Source organism: Hemibagrus wyckioides, linkage group LG05 (genome assembly GCF_019097595.1).
Source record: "Hemibagrus wyckioides isolate EC202008001 linkage group LG05, SWU_Hwy_1.0, whole genome shotgun sequence".
NCBI classification, from domain to species: domain Eukaryota; kingdom Metazoa; phylum Chordata; class Actinopteri; order Siluriformes; family Bagridae; genus Hemibagrus; species Hemibagrus wyckioides.
The window spans coordinates 19,671,640-19,690,816 of record NC_080714.1 but is presented as its reverse complement, the minus strand read 5'-3'; the positions used below and the strand labels follow the sequence as shown (position 1 = coordinate 19,690,816).

The following is a 19,177-nucleotide window of genomic DNA, read 5'->3' as shown; positions in this document are numbered from 1 at the left end:
TTCACAATGAAGTGGAAAGCGCACCAAGCCTTATCCTCTTCAGTCTTCTCGTGACTGCATGATTTTCTTTATCACAATTTCTTACATTTCAATCAGTTTGTTATTAAAGAGCTCACTCTGCCTTCTTATCTCGTTTTGTATCCTCATACTTTCTGATTTCTTGATCCTACCCTGGATCTGTGACTTCCTTTTCTGGAAGCTTAGGCAAGATGGGAAAAGGATATTTCTTACTCTTGTTTTGTCATTTAGACCTGCCTCACGACCTACTTCCTCTCCTCCTGAGTGTGTGCTCAGTGCAGACTAGAGGAATCAGCTGTGGCAGGATCTGAAGAGTGTTGGATGTGACATTAAATACGGAGCAGACTCGAATCAAAGAGGACACCATGAAAAAGAAAAGGCGACAGGAGAAAACAAGCGCGGAAACAAAAACACAACAAGCCCAGTTTTGCCAAAGTAGTCATGAGATTGGACATAAGATCAGACAGGCAGAACCAGTGCGTACTAGCAAATAAACCTCACCACCCTTACAGATACCTTCTGATTCAAGGTACTCTGCTGTGGTTGGCTGATATGTCCATCAGATGTTACAGACTGCAAGATTGGTTATTTTATACTACAGCCATGGTTAATGTTTGATTCTGATTGGTCAGGAAGTGTTAATTAGATTTCTATAACAGCATGGTGTAGCTAATTGTTCTGGTTTCTTGGTAGCAAGCTACAGTACAAGTTACAGTGTTCTCTGTTATTAACATTGAGTGGTGAGGGAATGATGGTTTTTAGCAGTTTCTCCCTAACTAAATTGTTTTAAGAACGTTCCACAAGATTAACTATAAAAAGGATAAAATCTGCAATATCTAATGTGTAATGAAAACAAAAATTCGCATTTACAACTTAAGAGAAATGAAAGACTTGCAACATGCTTTTATGGAACCACCGATTGTTCTTCCTTCGATCATTTTGGTAGACTAACCACTGCATACCAGGAACACTCAATTCTTGCCCATTTTTCCTACTTCAACCCATCAACTTCAAGAACAGACTGTTCACTCGCTGCCAAATATATCCCAGTCCTTAATAAGCACCATTATAATGTGATATTTATGGGTTGTTCACTTTACCTGTCAGTGGTTTTAATGTTAGGGCTGATTGATGAAAGTCACTTGAAAGTCACATATTTCTGAAAAATGACCAAATAGCACTATTAATCTAAAAGGTTTTCCTAGTAGGTTTATAAATTAGGTTTGTCCAAACCAGCCTAGGAACGTGCCACTGTCAATAATTAAGCTTCTTATGAAGAGAAAAGTGTATATTTTTGGAGTTGGAAAGCTCTAAACCCTCAATTGTTCAATTGTATAAATGAGATAAAAGTTCATCTTTTGAAATCATCGATAGAAAAGTCCTTTATTATTACAGCACAGTGGAATTCTTTTCTTCGCATATCCCAGCTGAGGAAGTTGGGGTCAGAGAGCAGGGGCAGCTATGATGCGGTGCCCCTGGAGCAAAGACGGTTAAGGGCCTTGCTCAATTGCCCAACAAGGGCAACTTGGCAGTGCTGGGGCTTGAACCCCAACCTTCCGATCAACAACCCAGACCCTTGACCCTTAACTTGCACTACCATAGAATAGAATAGAATAGAATAGAATAGAATAGAATAGAATAGAAGCCTTTATTTGTCACATATACATTACAGCACACTTTCTTCGCATATCCCAACATTGGAGGTTAGGGTCAGAGTGCATGGTCAGCCATGATACATCTTATGGACACAGTTAGATGAGACTGAACTTATAAAAACTGTGTATGTTACCCAAAGAAGATCTAATTCAAAGTGAAGCGAGAGGATCGATAGTCTGATCACAATTTGTTTTTGTATTTTTTAAGCAGAGGTTGTGTGACATAGACTAATGAGTTCTGATGACTTTGTACACCTGAGTAATAACTGCTGAAGCCAGCTCCATAGTCATGAAGAGGTTATTAACAAACTGCTCACTGGCTAGGGAAATGATCAAAACCACTCCACAGAAAATACATGAGAGAGCTGAATTTCTTTAGATAAATCAATCGACAGACACTAGTCAAATTCCTTTACATAAGAATTGTTGTTTTGTTGGACTGGAACACATCACAATAGCATCAGCATGTGACTATCCTTGATGTCCTTTCTGAAACCTGATTAGCACTACAGATAAGCAAACTGATGCTTTTAATGATGGATTGTATTTTGTATGTGACAGAACACAGAGCATGATGAAAGCTGGACTGTATGCTCGATCAATCATATTGATCAATAATATTGAGCAGGCTCTTATGGGCCCATTACAGACAGACCGTTCATTATAACAGACAGCAGAGAGAAGGAGAAGGAAGGGGCCAAGGACAGGGAGGGAGGGAGGGAAGGAGGGAGGGAGAGAGAGAGAGGGAGAGAGAGAGAGAGAAAGAGGAGACAACAGGAGAGTAATTTCAGTGCTTGGGTGGAGAATACCTTCAAAGGGGAGGCCAGAGATGGGAGGTGTGCAGGGGCTAAAATCAAATAAATCCTGAGGGACAGGATTTGAAGATTAGCTGCTGTCCAGCACAATACAACATACCCTTCACACTCTTTCTTTCTCTCTCTCTCTCTCTCTCTCTCTCTCACTCTCTCTCTCTGGGAATGAGACACACAGACAGTAAAACACCCAGTTTACCCTTCCAACCTTTAACCTTCTGGCCCGATTTCTTTTAGAGTAAACATTAGAACATATTCAAATTTCGTCATATACAGAATGAAGTAAGAAGATATCTAAGCTACACTACATAAAAAATCTAATTCAATATGTTAAGTCATTATTAGCTTCCAACAAATATTTTATATAACAATAAAAGTGATTAGAAACTCAACCAAGAGTACGAGATTGAATAAGAGAAAAAGAGATCTGAGAACTCAGCCACTCAGAAGTTTGACAATTACATCAGCACAGCTCATTTGTAGATAGATATATACACAGCATGCACTTTTCGAGAGGCAGCAGCTCTACTGAAACACAGACTAGGAGACTGAGAGAGCTGAAGGTGTGGATCTGATAGAGGTGATTAATAGGAATGTTTAAGCTTTCATTTAAGTTTTGCGCTTCAAGTGTATTGTCATGTGCATAAAGAGTGCTTTAAGCATCAAAATACAATGAAATTCTTGTACTACTGTTGTATTTAAAAAAATGCTAAGTAGAATAGAACATTGTAAACAATATATACAGTCATAAAGTGGCATAGTGGGAGATATCGCACATTCAGTATAATAAATTATTAACATAATATGGCATGTAAAAAAGTGATATCCTTAAGCAGTGTAAACATTGTATGCTGTCCAAAAGTGCCGTCGTGGGAGATACATTAATTTAATTTAAAATGAATGCTGAATTTTATGACATGAGACTAATATTTATGTAAGATTTAAGACTAGCCAATGTACTGTTCTCTATATGGAGAGAATGTTTGGATTATCATTATTTAACTTTAATGTCTTTGCTTAATCTGTGACTGTTGTAAGTAGAGGAATCCCATGTACATATATACAGACTCTGAAAAAACAGACAAACTGGCCCAACATGCACAACTTTTTGATTGATTCTACTCAATGGACATTTTAGGGTGATTAAATATCCATAAAAAATGAACAATTCAAAGCAAACCATTGCCCTATGTCCCTTAAAGGCATAACCTTAATTTTTTAGAGAAACCCTTGTTTTACACAATATTTTATATAGTTTTTATCCCCAATACAATTCTAGGAAATCCCTTTAGCCTTATTAAAAATTGAGGATCTTGGAATGCCTTTTATGTGCATCTATTAAGCTATGAATATTAAGCTATTATTTCTCTCAGAGGGATCAGTATTGATTTACATAATCACTGATATGTATCCAGATATGTATCTATCCAAATATGTGATACAAGCCAGGTTTTTGCTTACTACAACACTAGCTATAAGTTACTATAATTAGTAAAATTATTATACAATACGACAAGTCATATTTTGTTCTGAATATCAGTCATAAGAATTGTTGGAATTGGAATATACCAGTAGACAAAATTCTCCAAATGTACCTTAACATTCCAAACTATTTTGTTAACCTCACCAACATTATCTTAGTTAGTTCTAGTTAGTGAAGTTACTACCCAGGTTCTGCAGTAGCACATCATCTGATAATAATTGGTATATCTGATACACGATCATCAGCCTCAGCCATCACATGCTCAAATGAAGAGGGAAATATAAAATATCATGAACTAAAATATCATCCTGTGTATTTAAGATTTGCTTAAAATTAAGAGAGAGAGAACAAGAGAGAGAGAGAGAGAGAGAGAGAGAGATGTATATTTTCAGCATGTGTTGAGGAATTGATTACACAGTGGAGTGGAAAAGCACCATGCCTTCTCATTAACAATGTACTCAAATATCACAGACCTCACACCCAGCACCCTGCTACACATAGTGTGAGCACTGGGCATCATGCCATTATACCCTCCTCTTATGTCTGCCACCTTTTTTCATGCCAACATTCTGGGCAATATGCCATATTCTAAGTGAATGAATCTGCTGAGTGCCAAATGCATCAGATGCTACCATGACAGAAGGGCGGGTACAAGCACGTCGAGCCCGAGTGCATCTACCACAGGGATCATTCGTGTTCAGATTGAGTCAGGGAGAGCAGAGCTTGAGCTTCCTGCTTCCTCTTTCGGTCACTGATGTTCAATAGGTGTGTAGCAGTGTAGGGTTTTGTTGGCATTAGGCATTTTTCAAGCCAATAATATAAAAAAATGCTGTTATGTAACTGTCTTAAAAACCCTGTCGACTTAGTATCACAGTTAAACGCTAATTGTCATCTGTAGAATGTGGTTTGTGGGTGGAATAATGGTGCAGCAGCTCATGTTGATGTTTCACAGCTTAGTTTACTCTTTGTTCTGTTTGCATTGTACATATTCGCCATGTTTTTGTGGGTTTCCTCAAGGTCTTTAATTTGGTTTTCTTGTATTTCCATGAAAACATACCAGTATGCAGATCACCTACTCGAAAGTGCTCCTAGGTGAGAACAATTGTTTGTGATGTCTCTCCTTCACGGTGTATTTCCACCTCTTCCGATGTGTTCCCAGGACAGGCTCTGGATACACCATGACCTGACTAGTATAATTCACTTATTGTTTTTTTCCCTACAGATAATATTCAGTTTAATGAAAGCCATTTTTGTTTCATTTTTCCAATCTGGATTGAGTGTTCAATGGAGAGTACAGATCTATTTTTTTAAGTAACTAACATGACTAACATACATGTTCACATATTATTGTAGCAAAATATGTGCTGAATATAGTGTCATGAGATTACTGGAATGAATATGATATAAGTAACTGGCATAAGAACAAATGTCAAGGCATGTCAAAACATCCGACTCCTAAGAGTTAAACCAGAACTTATAACCACTGTGTTTTCTGAAAAACACAAACATTACAGTCTTATTAATAAATTCTGATGAGTAGGCTAGCTAATAAATTTCTGTGTGACTAATGAACATTTTGAAACCATGTGACATGATGTATGTATTGAGTTGAAGCTCATGGGGTTAGTAACTCCATGTATCTGTATTTCCTGTTCCAGGTAACTCGGTAGTGGCATGCTCCAGTCAGAGGAAATGGAAGTAGACGAATAGGAAACCAGAAGGACTTCACCAATGTTAAAATAATACGGGAACCAAAGCAGCAAGGTCTCGTGTTTCACTCCATTCATACCAATGAGGACCATCACACTACTCTCTACGCTCTCCTCCATCCTCCATACTTGTAATCAGCTGTCCTGAGCGTTTGCTGGAAATCTCGTCAGCACAAATACAGGGATGAAAGACTGTCTGCTCGCTGGAATTCGCCATGCATCTGGATTATATCTTATGGTAGAAAGCTAATCGCAGAGACAACACACTGCTAACGTCAGAACTGTTTTATTTGTTGAGTTTTCTTCCTCCCCCAGCTGCTTAGACGTTCAGTTGTGTTTATGGTTTTCTTTCTTCTGTCTGTCGATGCTTCCTGTAACCTCACATTTTGAACCTGAAATGAAAAGTGACATTTTTGCTTTCCCTTCCAAAATTCTCGTTTTCTTTCTCAGCATCTTAACGTCGGAAACTTAGAGCTGCAGTTATGGACTTACTGACCATCTGTAGATTATTTTGTTCCTTTTCTAATAAAGAAATAATAAGTAAACTTTTTGACGCAAAAGACAAATACAACAGTAGATGTTATGGTATAATTCTGTAAAAGTGTAAAAGATTACAAGTATCAGATTCTTAGAACCAGAAGAAATGAAAAAAAAAATCCTCTAACAGTTTTAATATTGATGTTTTTAACCAGCCTGGTAACTGCTATTGAGTACATGTGTCAGTATTATCTAAAATAAATAAAGCTATTTCAAAGGAAATGAAAGAACCTAAGTGTCTGTGTTCAAAAATGAATCATATGTGATTGAAGTTTGCTTAGTGTTGTCTGTCTGCATTTCCAGACTAGGGCTTAAGCTTAAAATTCTCTTCTTTATCTTTTAACCAGAGCATTAAAAAATAGCAGTTATAAAGAAAATACTCTAACTAAAGCATTAACACAACTTCTGTTATAATTATTATAAAGCCAAAGATATTAATGGATGGTGGCTTAGTGGTTATCACAGATGACTTGCACCTCCAGTGTTGGGGGTTTGATTCCTGCCTCTGCTCTCACTGTGTGATCATGTTCTCCCCATGCACCAGGGGTTTCCTCTCCACTCCAAAAGTATGCATTGTAGCCTGAATCTCTAAATTGAACATATCATGTAAATTGGTTTTTGACCTGTGATTGATTGCCACCCTGTCCAGGGTGACCCCTGCCTTGTGCCCCAAGTCCTTTGTAATAGACTCCAGACTCCCTGTAACCCTGTGTAGGATAAGTGGAACAGTGGATGGATGGATGGATGGATGCATGTTCATTCTGAACATCTGTTCAAAACACTTAGTGCTGTTTGACACGACAGGATACAAGTGCATTAGAATAATAATTTATAATCATTAGAATAATAATCTGACATCTGGTGTTAGCAAGAAAAGGACAGCTTCCCTTTTGAGTCTAGTTCCTCATGCAGTTTCTTCCTCGCATCATCTCACAGAGTTTTTTCTTGCCACTATCACCTCTCGCTTGCTCATTAGAGATCTAAATATAAATCTCCATCCAGATTTTTGTGAAGCTGCTTTTTGTCCATTGTATAAAATCACTACTAACACTATTACTAGACTTGTCAGAGAGTGCTTTGAGCGTGAATCCTTAAATCAGTGCTCACCAATCCTATTCTGGAAGATCTACCTTCCTGCACAATTGAATTCCAGTCCTGATCCGACACATCTGCTCCGGATAATCAGTCTGCTTGATTAGCCAGATCAGCTCCATTGGATTAGAACTAAAAACCGAAAGGAAGCTATTTAAGGACAGATTTGGTGGTCAGTGCCTTAGAGTGGTTAGTCAGCATTTTAAAAGATTATAGAAAATGTGCTGGCTATAAAATTCAGAAGCACAGTAACCCAGTGAGAGTGGATTTGAATGGGTTCAGGATGTGAGTGTGACTCAGTAGTATACATCCTAAAATCAGAGCCACACTAACATGTTGCTACAAAGACAGATTTAAGACATCTATAGTCTTTATGCATATACACATGTATACATATGCAATGATTTTCTTTGCTTATCTTAATTTGGAAAGAAGCTAGGGTCCTGGTACTCCTGGATGAGTTGAGGGTTAAAGCTCTTGTTCAATGATCCTTACAGTGGCAGCATGGCAGGATTGGATCTTTAATCGCAGAGAACCCTGTATGCTTGTCCAGAGAAGAATCTGTGGGTGATTCTGATATTCTGATATTACTGATTTACAGGCATGTATGTAAACGGAAAGAAACAGACATTTTAAACATATGTACAGCAAGTACAGTATTTCTGCTTCACTCAGCCCATTACAGCTCTACATTACTTTCAAATTTATTAATTAAAAATGCAAACTTGCATTCATTTGTGAAGCGATCTCATGCTTGGAACATCCTTTTCCATGACTTAGATTACAGGTTTTAAAACAATTCATGCCACCCTGTTACCTGTGCACGTTCACCCTATTTAAAATATGTTTAATACTCACATAATTTTTAATAACAATGTTATATATATATATATATATATATATATATATATATATATATATATATATATATATATTAACTGGCAAGATCAGTACAACACTAGAATGTCCTTAATTCCTTCATGCCATTAGCATCCCTTTATTCAATGGATGCTAGTTAACCACATTTTGTGTGTTTACTCATTTTAAATGTCAAACTTGTTTTCTGTTATGATTTGATGAGCAATTATCAGTAAAGAAATGTGATTAAAACTTTGTTTGAGATTGTTGCCTAAGTTAACACACATATATGGACAGTGCTCGCTTTTGCCATTATCAAACACGCACTACAAAATGAACCATTATTATGCGCACAGGCACATCGACGACATAACAGTACTCAAAACAGCAAAGTGACAAAAATCTTGCTGTGATACACTACACTCTTCAGATTCAGGCATTAAAATTTACATAATTATAGAAGCTCAATCAAATCAGCAACTCACTAGAAATGTGTGTGTGTGTGTGTGTAAATATTCATGATATTAAAAGAGCTGCAGTATAACAGTTGAGTCTTTGTACTGTACAGTCTTTGACCTTAGATGTTGTTCTTGGTCAGTCTGCTCTGTTCCAGACACTAGCCTTACAATCTGACACTGATCTGATCGGATTTAATATACTAGTACAACACATGAGAGACTGGGAATATTACATTAGTGTAAACCTGATACAGGCACAGTTTGGTGTAAATGACTTGCCTGAAGCACAAGACACTGTCTAAGACTCCCTTTAACTGACTGATGGATTTACAGTCTTACATTTGCTTCGGCTCAAGCTGACATCCTTTACAGTCTATGTACAATCCAGTATGTAGCTTTCATCTCAAATAAATCACCAAAGAGCAATGGGAACAGATGAGGATAATGTCCCATGCACTATTGAGAGCAATAGCAAATGATCCAAATTATTGCCAGGTGATACATACTTGACTAATTATTTTATCGAGCTGTACATATTAATACATTTCCAATCAGAACACAATAACAGAATCAGCTTTACACTACATGCAGAATATTTTCAAGATGGAATTTATTTACAGATGCATTCTAAAGAGATGAAAATCTGCCCCGGTGCTCTATGTACTGTAATAAACAGTTGGCGTATTATTGCGATTTTCACTTCAATCCTCCACCATCCATATCCACACTGACTGAACTGCGTGTTTGTGTGAGTACTGCACCAGTCCATTAAATATTTAATATTACATATTTAGTTTATGAATACATTTTTAATCTTTTAGTTTTCAGTGTTTACTGCGGAAATATTGCTTCATAAAAGTAGACAGTGTGCAAGTGTTGTAAATAAATTTAAAAGAAAAAAGAAAAAACAAAAGGAAGAAAGATACACTGACTGTTCCTGCAGCAATTCTAGATGCACATCAGCTCCAAGAGCAGCTCTGAGTCTGTTAGTGTGCATAACCTCTCCACCGGTGTGTTTAGGTGAAAAGTTCAAAGCAGAAGCATATCAGATATTATCAGAAGAAACTGTCTGAACAGGACAGAACAAAGTGGGGTGATGCTCCGCGAGGGCCTATGGCCTAGATTCTATTCCCCAAAAAAAGCACACAAGACACTACTCTGCTTTCACAGTGATGCAGTCAAATCTTGACACTTGCACATGCTCGCATCCACACACTACAGCACTTGAGACAGTTGTGAAGTTACTGAAGTTACTTACAACATAGACACATGGATATAATGCTAACACTCATCTGTCATATGATAACAGGTTGAGCATTAACACATATGTTGGAAGTTGCAGCACTGACATCTGACCATGAATTGCACTTAAAGTACTGATATCTGACCATAAGATGATGTAACACCACTGACATCAAACCTTGAGATGCAGTCACAGCACTGACATCTGACCTTGAGATGCAGTTACAGCACTGACATCAGACCTTAAGAGGTAATTGCACCACTGACATCAGACCTTGAGATGCAGTTACAGCACTGACATCTGACTTTTAGATGCAGTAACAGCACTGACGCCTGACCATGAGATGCAGTAACAGCACGGACACCTGACCATGAGATGCAGTCACAGCACTGACATCTGACCTTGAAATGCAGTTAGAGCACTGACATCTGAACATGAGATGCAGTAACAGTACTGACACCAGACTTTGAGATATAGTTACAGCACTGACATCTGACCATAAGATGCAGTAACAGTACTGACATCAGACCTTGATGCAGTTACACCACTGACATCTGACCTTGAAATGCAGTTACAGCATTGACATCTGACCATGAGATGCAGTCACAGCACTGATATCAGACTATAATTTGCCTTCACAGCACTGACATCTGACCATGAGATGCAGTTGCAACACTTGCATCAGACCTTTAAATGCAGTTACATCACTGACATCAGACTATAATTTGCTATAAATCTGACCTTGAGGTGCAATAGCAGCACTGACATCAGACCTTGAGATGCAATCACAGGACTGACATCTGACCATAAGATGAAGTAACAGTACTGACATCAGAACTTGAGATGAAGTCACAGCACTGACATCAGACCATGAGATGCAGTAAGACCAACTGACATTTGACCATAAGATACAGTAACACTACTGATATCAAACCTTGAGATGCAGTCACAGCACTGACATCAGACCATGAGATGCAGTAAGACCACTGACATTTGACCATAAGATACAGTAACACTACTGATATCAAACCTTGAGATGCAGTCACAGCACTGAGACCAGACCTTGAGATGCAGTTACAGCACTGACATCTGACCATGAGATGCGGTCACAGCACTGACATCTGACTGCATTGACTGCATCTCAAGACCACTGACATTTGACCATAAAATACAGTAACACTACTGACATCAAACCTTGAGATGCAAGTCACAGCACCTCAGTCACGGCATTGAGATCAGACCTTGAGATGCAGTTATAGCACTGACATCTGACCTTGAGATGCAGTCACAGCACTGACATCTGACCTTGATGCAGTCACAGCACTGGCATCTGACCTTGAGATGCAGTCACAGCACTGACATCTGACCTTGATGCAGTCACAGCACTGGCATCTGACCTTGAGATGCAGTTACAACACTGACATCTGACCATGAGATGCAGTCACAGCACTGATATCAGACCTTGAGATGCAGTTACAGCACTGACATCTGACCTTAAGATGCAGTTACAGTACTGACATGACCATGAGATGCAGTAAATACACTGACATCTCACCTCAAGATGCAGTTACAGCACTGACATCAGACTATGAGATGCAGTAACAGCACAGACATCTGACCATGAGATGCAGTAACAGTGTAACAAAACACTACATGTTCAACACCGAGAAGTTGGATCTACAGCACAGATACACTCACAGAGTGCTACTGTTACATCAGTGACAGATGTGACAGCAACAGAATTAGTCTTAGGGCATCAACAGTTTAGGCTCAAGTTACAGCATGGACACTCAATATTATTGGTATTTACATAATTACAGCATGGACACATTCACATATCACTACAATTACAATCCCGATACACTGCACTTTGGTTTTAAAATTAATCCATAGCTGGAACACTGACATCTGAACACTGTTGACCACTGACACATTGCCAAAAAACTGCATTTAGAGAACAGACAAATAGAGACAATGCTACTGTTAGAGCGCTTGGCTAAAATAGCACAGTTACTGTAGGAAAAATGCATGGTCACAATGCTATTCATACAGCTCTGACACATGGCCAGAGTAATAGTTAAAGCATTGACACATGAATAGAATGCTCCTGTTAGAGTCCTGACTCCTGGTCATTAGTTTTCAGACACCTGGACACTGCTGTTACAATACTGACGCATAGCTAAAAGGTTACTGTTACCTGACAGCAAAGGGAGACAATTTTACAGCTCTGTTAGGTGGATAAAATGTTGGTGTTAGGACACACATGGACACGGTGCTACTTTTTCTGTTGGTACATCATTGATGCCTGGCCATAAGGTTGCAGTTGTACCAATGACACATACTCATAATGGCACATTGCAAACAACACAAACTCATAATGTGTGTGTGTGTGTGTGTGTGTGTGAGAGAGAGAGAGAGAGAGAGAGAGAGAGAGAGAGATGACTGATGCAGAGATGGACCACTCATACTCCTCTTACCATCACTCCTATTTCCCATTTGAATTATTCCCTCATTTACTACAAAGCACTATGTTAATATTCTACACCTTCAGTAAGCCACAGAGAAGTAGATTCAATCCCATGCTCATTGCTTCCTCTAAAAACAGGCCCACTTTCTTCTCGGCTTTTAACCAACGAACCCTAAGCATAATGGTTTTCGACGTGTAAAGTCTTTCTAGTTAGTTCAGTAATGCAAACAGTCTAGAGCTTTTATCATAATGGATACTGGGGAGAGGGTCATAATGATTTCAAACTATGATGGCAAATGCAGCTGACACATCTCTGCCAAGTCTCTGTGACTGCTGTGCTAGCAAAATTACTTAGCACCAGCCCCTTTAGTATGCCTTCCTCACGTACAGAAAATGTATTAACAACTGAATGCATTCAATAATGAAATTCTTTTTATTATTATTATTATTATTCATGTACTGTACTGAAATTCTTCTGCCACAGTGATTCCTAAATAAAGGGCCAACACTTGGTGTTCAGTGAATGCATTCCCACAAGCTTTCTTTCCCAATCAATCCTCTTGTTTGACTTATTGATCAATTGATTGATTTAGATAATAATAGTGAAAGAAGTCATTGAAACTCATCAGCTCCCAGCTCCAGCCACATCTGAACATCACTACAGTTAATGTTGTAAAAGAACACACAACTCTCATGACCTTCTCAGGCTATGCAAATACAATTACACAATTATGCCAGAGAAAGAGAGAGCGTGTGGCACAGAGAGATGTTAGCTAATTTAATTTGTTTTTGCAAATTAGCTAACAATGTATGATTAAGTGCATTTCCACCTCACCTGAGAACACGGATTTAGATACTCTTCCTAAAGCAATGCTCATGTGTCATGAAATGGAGGCCAGGATGGATGTAGTTGCAGATTTTTCTTTTTTTTTTTAATAAAATGCAAAAAATAAGAATCATAAACTACAGATTCAAGGACTATGTGCATGGCTGTGACAACCATAACAACTACAACAAAAGCTTTACAACGAAACATACAAATACCAGGAATTAGCTAGGGCTGCTTATTAGGGGTAATAGGTGTAAATGATAAGTGGGATATGAGACATGCTAGGGCTGATGGGGAACGTATTTCAGTGTGATTCACTGTGACATTATGTCTTATTGCCGCAAGCTAGATGTATCTCTAACACCAATAAGCTCTTGCTTTCCTTGTTTTTCTTATATACTGGTAAAAAAATTGATACTCTACCACATTATTAAGCACGATACAAATAGTTATGGGGCAAGACTTCTCTGAGAGCATGATAAGCTAGATTACATTAGCTAGCTAGTTGTTTAGCAGATAATGCTATTAGATGTCAGGAGTTACTGGGACAGTTCCTTACCAGACCACCAGGGGATTCTAGCATGTGGTTTATTTATGATAGTGTTATTCCCATGTGGGTGGTGCCACGCCCTTTTCTAATGTGTGTTCCCGCTTTCTCACTTGTTCCTTGTTTTCCCCTGATGTGCTGCTCTAAATATGTTTGTCCTGCTGTCTTTGTCAGTGTCAGTCATTATATTTATATATGTGGACTTTGTTGGCGGATGCTGTGTTCTCCAGGTTTTTAATTCATAGTCATGTTTTGTTGAGGTTATTTAAGTTTCCATGTTATAGTTACGGTTTGTGTCTGTTATGTTTAATGTCATTTGTAAGGTTTTTTTATTTTGTTAAATAAGCAGTGCACGGACTGGCTTCCTGCGTTTGGGTCTGATGTGCTACTGCGGGTGATCAAGCTACGGTGGAGATCCCGGTTCGATTCTTGCCATTGGTGGGGTCTGCCCCTGATTGTTACACTAGATAACAACTAGCTAGCTAATGTAATCTAGCTTATCATGCTATCAGTGAAGTCTTGCCTCATAACCATTTCTATCCAAAGAATATGATGTGATTTCAACATGAAAATTCCAATACCTGTAACTTGTTTTGATATCTGAAACTTGTTTAGAAAATTCATGTCTCTGGGCAAATAGCGGCTTTATGTCTTTTAGAGCTGCAGTTAATAAAGTTTTCAAATATTATGCTGTACAAATATTCAAACATTTTGTATAAAAGAACAAAAGACTTCAATGATTTCAATTAAAGAACGGCAGTAATAAAATGCAAATCCTATTAAAAGGTTCTTTTGAATCTAAATATACTTAATCGCCTTGTTCAGGTTGTTTGCAGCAGACTGTTTAAGTAACAAGTGACTCACAGCAAAGGAAGATAATTCTTGCTAATTGATAAAATGACAGGGAGTTATCAAAACTAATAATAATGAGCTTTATCTCACATGTTTCCCTCTGATTTAATATTCAAAAAATAGTTTCTGTTTCCTTGCAGGTTATATAAAAAATGTGGCAGCTTAGTGGTTAAGGTGTTGAACTGCTAGAAGATTGTGAGTTTAAATCCCAAGTCTACCAAGCTGCCACTGCTGGGCCCTTGAGCAAGGCCCTTAACCTTCAGTTGCTCAGGTGTATAAAATGTAAGTCGCTCTGGATAAGGGCGTCTGCCAAATGCCAGAAATGTAAATAAACTTCTCTCTCACACACCAGCATGTTTCATCTTTAGTTGTGTTGTTCTCATGTGGCACCTTTAATTTTATTTATTGTTTTTAATTCTGTTGTAGATACTTAGCCATAGTAAATATAACAAAGAGTGGGCAGTGTGCTGAACCACATTTTGGTAGCTCACTGGTTAAAGTATCCAGATAAGTGACTAACATGACAGAATAGCTACATCTGTTACTTTTTAATGCCTCAACCATTAGTGATTAGTGGTTATTACTGCTGTAAATAAGCCAATATGTCATAACTCGTTATGATCCGTTTCATAGCGGTGCTTCACACTGTCACTTTTTAACAGCACTACAGACCAGATGCAATATAGAATTCGGTGAGGAGAATAAACACAGTATACTTCTCTGTCCTTTCTGTTTTCGTTGTCGACTCGTTTGTCCTGAGGTTGCTAATTTGACAAGAGAGAGTGAACAAAATGAAAAATCGATGAAAGTCTCTGAAAACTCACCCTGTTTCTGAGCTAATATCTCAAGTTTTGTCCAGCGAGCTGCCTGCTTATAGGAGTCGCAGGACTATGGGCAGTTTTCCCGCTTCTGCTACAGTATTTTTTAACACTTAGTTTGGTTTGCTGAATTGCTTTGATTGGTCCACATCTGGATTGCGATCAGCAAGTTGATGATGTCTGACACACACACACACACACACACACAGATACAGATGAGAATGTACAGATTTAAGCCTGGTTTATGGAGCAGAGAAAAAAATTCAGTGCACACACACACACATGCACAAACACACACACACACACACATGTATAATTAATCTGGAAGTTGTAGAGTAGGCTGAATCGGTGTTCAATCGTTTCATATTTCATTAACAGCTCTTACTGCCATTGCCTCCGTTATCTATTTCTTTCTCCATTTCCTTGATTGCCGTGTTCTCTCCTGGGAGCTCATCTATCCTCCAGAGCTGCCTGTAAAACCTACAGTCATTTATTTATTTCTGATGAAAAATTGCTAAAATAGAAACTTTGCCACCTTCCCTGCTTCGTCTTCAGAAGCAGAGAAAACAATGACAAGCAAGACTCCATTTTCCCTGCTGGCGTCACACATGTTGTCTCTCTCATCTCTCCTCTCTCTAACACATTTGTGATGTGTACCAGGAAGCAGTATGTGTTGCCTATGGTAGCAACCTGTTTTTAGAAGAGGGGGAAGAAAGGCGGCAGGGGGTCCAGTTGTTTTTAATTAACAAAAGTCATTGTAAAAAGAATAGCTGATGCAAGATTCTCATGGGATTACCTTTTGAGTAACTGTCAAAGCTGAACACTGACACTGCACAAATCTGGCTACAAATGTTGCTGATTGTAGTTCAGGTTGTACGTCTAAAAATAAAAAAGGCTGACTTCTTTAGAATTCCACCTTCTACTGTAAGTGTTACCTTACTTGACATTTTATTTGTAAAAAAAACAAAAAAAAAAAAAAACATGATATTTTATATAATTCACAAATAATTACATGATTATTGATACTGGGGATACTGGGGAGTGTTCTGATCACTTATTATTAATTTAATTTATTTGTATAGCACTTTTAATAATGGACATTGTCTCAAAGCAGCTTTACAGAAATGTAGAAACAGAGAATAAAAATGATAAAGTTCAAAATTAAGTTAATATTTATCCCTAACATTTATCTCTATTACAATTTTTTTACTTTCTCTCTTTTTTTGTAAATAAATATTTTCTATTTCTTAACTTGAGGCCATATAGCATGCATTAAGTCATGGCCTGAATAAAAACAATTCTCATCCTTAACTAGTGATCTGGACATAATAATGCACTGGATCTCCCTTTATACATTCACACCCGGAGCATTACGGATGGGTTGCTCTCAAAATTTCTTATCTTTTGTCAGCTTTAAGGCTTAAGGCTACTGTATTATGAAATGTTTTGAAAGATCAGGTGTTTCAATACAGTTTACTCAGTTTATGACCTTTTTGTGTTGTGTCCATTAAGTGTACTTTTTACAGGGTTTAGTTTCATGTGGTTCATTTAACTCATATTTGAATAAAAAAAGTACTTATAAAACAGGAACGTTGCAAAAACAGGCTCTTATTCTCTCTCTCTCTCTCTCTCTCTCTCTCTCGCTATACATATATATATACATATATATATATATATATAAATTTTTTTTTTTTTTTTTTTACCTTGTCTTGAATAAATTCCATTCCAATATCTTTTTGTAATGTAATAACAAATTGGTAATACTTTATAATAACAGTTCATAAATAGTCCTGGACTAATAAAAGAATTAATATAGATATGAGCTAATGATGACTTAAGGCATTTACTAACCATGAACTAATAAACCTTGTATGAATTCATGTGTGAATAAAGACCACCTAAAAGACGTGTTAATACATTTTATCTTAGTTAAGGTATGAATTCACATGTAGGAGTAAACTAAATCAAACCTGCTCTGTAACAACTCTGATGGGAGGGTTAATTAAACATACATCATTTCAAACTGATTCTATAATTTTCATATGCAGATGTGTACACAAACATCTCTGAATAGCGCTGATTACGTTCATAATTCACACTGATCGTCCTATTCGAATGACAAAGACGCACTAAAAATAATAAACACAGATCATTTTTTTGCAATCCATTTTACGTCATTCTCCCTCCATTCTGCAGTACTAGTGTGTCCTCTGTGTGCTTAGGGCCTGCGACATCCTTTTACCCAAACGGGTGAACAATTTAAAATTATTATTGACACTTAATTCATATTATTTCTCATTGAGCATGTTTGAGTATTTTACCACTAAGTGTTAGTTAATACATTAACTCACAAACATGTACTAACACAAACTACTTAAAATGGTTGCTATCCATGCATGAATTCATAAGACTCAGGTCACAGTTCATAGACTTTCCTATTATCCTTGGGGTCAGTTTGATCCCATTCAATGTTTAATGTCTCTAAATATAAGTTTGACATATTTTTTTTATTTCATATTTAATGATATTCCTAATTTGATGGAGACAACCAGGTAAACATAAAATGATCATGATGAAATGTTTTCAGTGCCCTGTACACATTTTGTGGCATCACTGTTCGATGGGGTTAATTTAGCCCCAGGCTGTTTTAGCTGTATAAAACACATAAAAAATACATTCATCTGCTTTGGTTGTTTTGGATAAAATTGAGATCACTATAACAATAATCTTCAAGAACATCCGTCTCCTTTAGGGCCCTAACCTAACCTAAACACACCTGTGGTGTTGCAAGAACTATTAAGAGTTCACACGACACGGGGAAGAGGAAACATCATTTCTCAGAGACCCTGAGGAAAAGACATGTTACTATGCTTGATAACAGAAATTGTGCTACTTTCCAAATGTTAAATTTAACAAAAAAAAACCCTGTTCTTAATAATATAAGACCATTAAAAACAACAACAAAAAAGATCTTTCTGTCCAATTTGAGGTCAATCAGTGAGACTGTATGGTGATTTGTACATTTTCTATAGTGGTGCAATAGAATTTCTGGGTGTTTAGGAGAATCAGGTTATGTTTTATTTAAAAAGCTATTTAGGTAGTCGACAAAAAAAACATGAATTACCTCACAAAAAAAAAAACCTGGGTAAAAAAATATATCCTGAAGGTGTAAATTGCTGGGGTCAAACTGACACCAAGGGCAAAACATGCTTGTAAATTTGAGGATAACAGGAGGGGTAAGGTTAGTTCATTACTTTGTGATTAGTACATGCCTTAACATCATTAGTTCATATTTAAGTAAATATTAATTCAAGTATTAGTGCACATTTATTCATGTACTGTTATTATAAAGTGTTAACAAACAAAAAAGCATAGAAATTATATCTAAATTTTTTTAATAGTATCTCTAACTTTCCCTAGAGATATATACTTACCTCAGTTTGACATGTGCTGTAATAATTGGATGTGATCACGTCTGTCACTTTGCAGTTTTGTGTACAATGCAGCTTTTGAGCTATTGATGTTTTGACTCCTCTCTCAGCATGAGAGCTCGGTGTATATTTAATTAAAACCAATCAAAGCCCAGACAGCATTTCCTATTCACATACTGTCAGCATGTATCAGACAGGAAACCTGCTTAAAGTGTGAGAGTTTGTGTGTGTTATGGTTCTATGAGTAATGCTGAGTGATATGGCGACCGTGGTGTGTGTTTAACTGGTGCCCCATGGGGAGAGAAAGTAAACACCAGATGCCTCTTTGAGTTTGTCGCCTGAATTCAAAGCATGCTGACACTTACGCC

General features: G+C 37.4%; 1 protein-coding gene across 1 annotated transcript in view; it reads left to right on the top strand.

Annotated features, from left to right (window-relative positions):
* tafa3b (TAFA chemokine like family member 3b) overlaps positions 1–8,092 on the top strand; it is a 122,325-nt gene extending 114,233 nt beyond the window's left edge. Inside the window, exon 6 of the mRNA XM_058388797.1 lies at positions 5,627–8,092. Within this exon, the coding sequence (XP_058244780.1) occupies positions 5,627–5,638 (12 nt within the window). The 3' untranslated portion in view covers positions 5,639–8,092. The remainder of the gene's footprint in view (positions 1–5,626) is intronic.
* The last annotated feature ends 11,085 nt before the right edge of the window (positions 8,093–19,177 follow it).